Source organism: Sinocyclocheilus anshuiensis, unplaced genomic scaffold, assembly GCF_001515605.1.
Source record: "Sinocyclocheilus anshuiensis isolate Anshui unplaced genomic scaffold, SAMN03320099.WGS_v1.1 scaffold1623, whole genome shotgun sequence".
NCBI lineage: Eukaryota > Metazoa > Chordata > Actinopteri > Cypriniformes > Cyprinidae > Sinocyclocheilus > Sinocyclocheilus anshuiensis.
This window is the reverse complement of record NW_015553403.1, coordinates 909,435-914,145: the sequence shown is the minus strand read 5'-3', so window position 1 is coordinate 914,145 and position 4,711 is coordinate 909,435. Positions and strand designations below refer to the sequence as shown.

The 4,711-nt window shown below is 33.8% G+C and overlaps 1 protein-coding gene across 1 annotated transcript in view; it reads left to right on the top strand.

Moving 5' to 3' along the window:
• The window catches only part of LOC107668323 (tRNA (guanine(10)-N2)-methyltransferase homolog), a 22,138-nt gene that overhangs the window by 1,619 nt on the left and 15,808 nt on the right, over positions 1–4,711 (top strand). The window contains exons 4-11 of the mRNA XM_016460167.1: positions 355–436; positions 527–619; positions 791–925; positions 1,113–1,269; positions 2,607–2,687; positions 2,809–2,973; positions 3,244–3,316; positions 4,423–4,557. Coding sequence (XP_016315653.1) covers positions 355–436; positions 527–619; positions 791–925; positions 1,113–1,269; positions 2,607–2,687; positions 2,809–2,973; positions 3,244–3,316; positions 4,423–4,557 — 921 coding nt within the window. The remainder of the gene's footprint in view (positions 1–354; positions 437–526; positions 620–790; positions 926–1,112; positions 1,270–2,606; positions 2,688–2,808; positions 2,974–3,243; positions 3,317–4,422; positions 4,558–4,711) is intronic.

Below are 4,711 nucleotides of genomic sequence, written 5' to 3'. Positions count from 1 at the left end.
TTTGGTTTTGAGACTTTAGTCTTTGCAACTTCAGGGATCTTATCTATGCACAATCAGCTTGTAACACTCCAAAGAGAAAGGAAAACTTGAAATCGCATCATATGACCCCTTTAATACCAAAAGTAGTTAACATTAGATAACACACTGTGAATTGACATAAACATACAGCAAACAATTGTATTTTTAACAAATATTAATGAATATTAAAATATATATTGCTCATTGTTAGGTTGTTAATTGACATTAACAAATGAAAGATCTTATTGTAAAGTCTTGATTAAACAAACAAAACAAAAAAAACAGTAATAACTATTGAATTGCTGTATTTATATAAAGTTTAATATTGACTTCAAGGTCTGCTTTTGAACTTTGGGGTCATGGAACAACAATAGATGAGCTTAGGACGTCGTTGTTGGAGTATCCAGCAGAAAACATGGTTTGTTTATGTTCCCCCACCTAATAAAGTACAATATGATTTATAGAGAGTATCTCTGAATAAACTGTATCTTGTATTAATTCTTCACAGGCTCCGTATCTACAACAAAATTCTACTTATAAGATCAATGTCTACACTTTCAACAAAACTTTAGTGTTTAAGGACAGAATCGAAAAGATTGATGTAAGTATTTTGCTGTATTTTACATATGTGTGCATTTTGAATACCTGATTCTGTGGCATACAGTCCATAATTGGCGTTAATTTAGCAACAGCTTTAATTGCAATTTTGAATGTCTTCTGTTATAGACTGTGAAAATCATGTGTGTATATATAAAGTGCATTTTTGCCACAGGCTCTAGACTTCTTACCGTTTAAAGGGACAGTCAATCTAAAGGATCCGGAACATATTTTCTGTTTGCTGGAGGATTATGGCTCTGATCCTAATGACATCCCAGAGGAGCCTTTCCATATGTATTTTGGCAGATGGGTGAGCTGCTTATAACGGTTCAGAACATTTCTTCCATAGTCTTTACAAGGCTTCACATATGACTATTGTATGGATTTGTAAAATGTTTGATTTGTACCTTAGAAAGTAAAGCTGTATGATGTCCTTGAAATATAAGGTAACATACTGTATCAACTATTAAATTTAAAACAGTTGGTTTTCTCTTCAGATTGCAGATGGACAGAGAGAATTAATTCGCTCTTACAGTGTGAAAAAGAGACATTTCATTGGGAACACTAGTATGGATGCTGGCCTCTCCTTCATCATGGCCAATCATGCCAAAGTAAAGGCTGATGATTTGGTTTATGATCCTTTTGTTGGAACAGGTGAGGAAATGTCTGTGTGCATAGAAGTCTTTGAAATACAGCCATTTATGTCTCTTGACATAAATTCAGACATTAATATCTGATTGTATGAGCCACATTTGAGGCTGTTATAAAATAGCCATCATATACACTACTGTTACAAAGTTTGGAGTTGATAATATATTTAAATGTTTTTGAAAGAAGTCTCTTCTGCTCACCAAGGCTGCATTTATTTGATCGAAAATACAGTAATATTGTGAATATTAAATATTTTTTCGTTTTTTATATATTTTTTTTAAATATAATTTATTCCTGTGATGCAAGGCTGTCTTCATTGTCACATAATTCTTCAGAATTCATTCTAATATGATGATTTGGTGCTCAAGAAACATTTCTTATTATTTTCAATTCTGAAAACAGTTGTGCTGCTTAATATTTAGTGCATTTTCAGATTTTTTTTGATGAATAGAAAGTTTTAAAAGAACAGTATTTATTTGAAACAGTCATTTTTAATAGTATTACATTTGATCAATTTACTTATATTTATTTGTGTTAATTTCTTAATTATTTGAACATTAAATTGGTGGTTCTTCGACAACTAGTATTAAAAAGTCAGTTTTAATATAAAAAGTCATTCAGTAAAGTCAGTGTATAAGTTTCTCATCCAACACGTCTATGATGTCAGGTACATTTATTCTGCAAATTAATTCATTTAGTCTTGGAAAATGTGTTCGTTTGGCATGTTGTTAATCAGAACAGTTTAGATGCTTCGTTTTGGGCCAAACTGAAGCAGGTGTTTGTGTTTCTTTCTCGTTCTGAGTGAAATCACATCTGACAGCTTGTCTGGGTGATTGAAGATATGTGCCACCATCTTCTGTTTCTTATTTGTTTCTAACACAAACCAGGAGCAGATCTCTATCTCTTTTTTTGGTGATGGCTCACAGAAATTCTCACTTTTCAATCTCAGTTGGCCCACTTTTCCTCTTTCTTTTGACTTTGAAAAGTACCACTTTCGAGTGTCATCAGTCAAATGAAGGATTGCTGGCTTTCTAAACAGCATGGGGCTGCATTTCTAACTCAGTATCTTTCCCAAAGCGAGGCTTTTTGTGAGTTTGTAGCATGCCGTGATGTTGCCAGGGCTTTATCATAAGTCTGTTGTCACCACATGCACGGAGATCTGCAGGCCAGATGTGCTTATTTAGTTGAACGCACTCTGGTTGCCTGGAAATCCTTATAGGCCATACTTTTAAAGTGTCAAGCAGATATAAAGATCTACACTCAGATATATTCCAGAGATTACTTGTATTATTTTCTTAAATTCTGTGATGATCATTTTCTTACTCCATTTTGTTTTTCAGGTAGTCTTCTGGTTGCATGTTCGCGCTTTGGGGCTTATGTATGTGGAACAGACATCGATTATAACACTATCCATGGAATAGGTATGTTTTTTTAAAGCATTTATGTAATTTTCTCTTTCACTCCTTCAGTTTTTCACACAATGAAGGTTTAGTCATACTTTTGTAGTGAGTGCCCACCTGTGAGCATTTAAAACTGTTGCAGGAAAAGCCAGCAGGAAGAATCAGAAATGGAGAGGACCGGATGAGAACATCCGAGCAAACCTGCGGCAGTATGGGACTGAGAGTCTGTATGTGGACGTCATGGTGTCTGATGCTTCCAAAACTGTTTGGAGAAAAAATGCACAGTTTGATGCCATTGTTACAGACCGTATGTTCCTAGAAACTTAAGGTCTTCGAAGTTGAAGGGTGTATAATTTATTTTTACGTTAAAATTCTATAGTATACCTGATTGGACCAGCTAAAAACCAGCTACCATGTTCCAAAACACTAGCTGGATTTTTAGTTGCATGGGAATTGTTTAGTTACATTTAGTGGTGCATAAATTACACACTTCACCTTTAAAGCCGCATTATTTTTTAGTTTGTCAGTATTAACTGATGTTTTGTAGCTTCAAGTGTTTTTCTTTTCTCTTGTGCAGCTCCATATGGTATTCGTGAATCCACAAGGAGAACGGGATCTCATAAAGATATCATCAAACCTCCTGAGGACTTGTAAGCCTATCACTTTTATCCACCTGCATTTTTAATGGATAGATATGAGCCAGTCATCCTTTGCCTCACCTCTAACACAACAAATGTTACAAGACTATAGTTACACTAGCATTCAAAGGCTTTTTAAAATGAAGTCTCTCATGCTCACCGAGCCTGCATTTTTTGATCAATAATACAGTAAAAAGTAGTATTGAGAAATAATATTACAATTTAAAAGTATATTAACAGTTTTTTATTTTTTATATATATATATTTTTAAATGCAGTTTATTCCTGTGATGGTAAAGCTGAATTTCTTCAGTATCATTACTTCAGTCTTCAGTGTCACATGATCCTTCAGAAATCATTCTGATATGCTGATTTGGTGCTCAAGAAACAAATATCATTTTTATTGTCGATACTGAAAACATTTATGCTGCTCAATATTTTTTGTAAACTGTGATACAATTTCCCCCCATGTTTCCTTTATGAATAGAACAAGCATTTATTTGAAATATAAATCTTATGTTACATTATAAATGTCTTTACTGTCACTTTTGATGTGTCAATTTAATGTGTCCTTGCTGAATACAAACATATTCATAATAAAAAAAAAAAAAAAACTTTATATATTTATATACTAGTTACTTCTGTTAATTCAGGCCTGAGAAATAATAATAATAATAAATAATAATGTCTTGGAAGACTGGATTCCCTGTATCAGATTATGATGTTGACTTGATCCATGTATAGGAAACCGGTTCTTGAGCTTTTACCCCAAAAATGAAAATTGTCATAATTTACATGCACTCATGTTGTTTCAATACCCTTATGGCTTTCTTTTCCCCATGGAACACAAAGGTAATGTTTTGTATAATGTATTAGTTGCTCTTTTCCATGTAATTGGACAAAGGGAGCAAAATACCAAATTTCAAATCGACATGTTTATAAGATTTTGATTAATGTGTGATAGGTGAATAAGACATTCTTTTGCACATTCAAAAATGTCTCTTGATTTCTTAATTTCTTCTCCATTGGAACAACTTGAGGGCAAGTAAATGATGACAGACTATCCCTTTTGAGTTTCTGAGTTGATTATATTTTCTTGTGTTTCATATCCCATTGCAGCTCTGGAGAGAGTCACGTCCCTGTTTCAATGGCTTACCACCTGAGTGATATCTTTGCCGACCTCTTGAATTTTGCAGCCCACCACTTGGTTTTAGGTGGACGTCTCGTCTATTGGCTTCCAATCTACAGACCAGAGTAAGTACATCTAATCAGACTGCCACAGTTTTGATAAGTAAACTGAAATATAGCAACCCCCCCCCCTTTTAAATAATTACACTGCGTCGTCAGAGTTGGTATTGTGGCTTTATATATGATCAGACACTTGCACTTAACATTTTATGAAAATCAT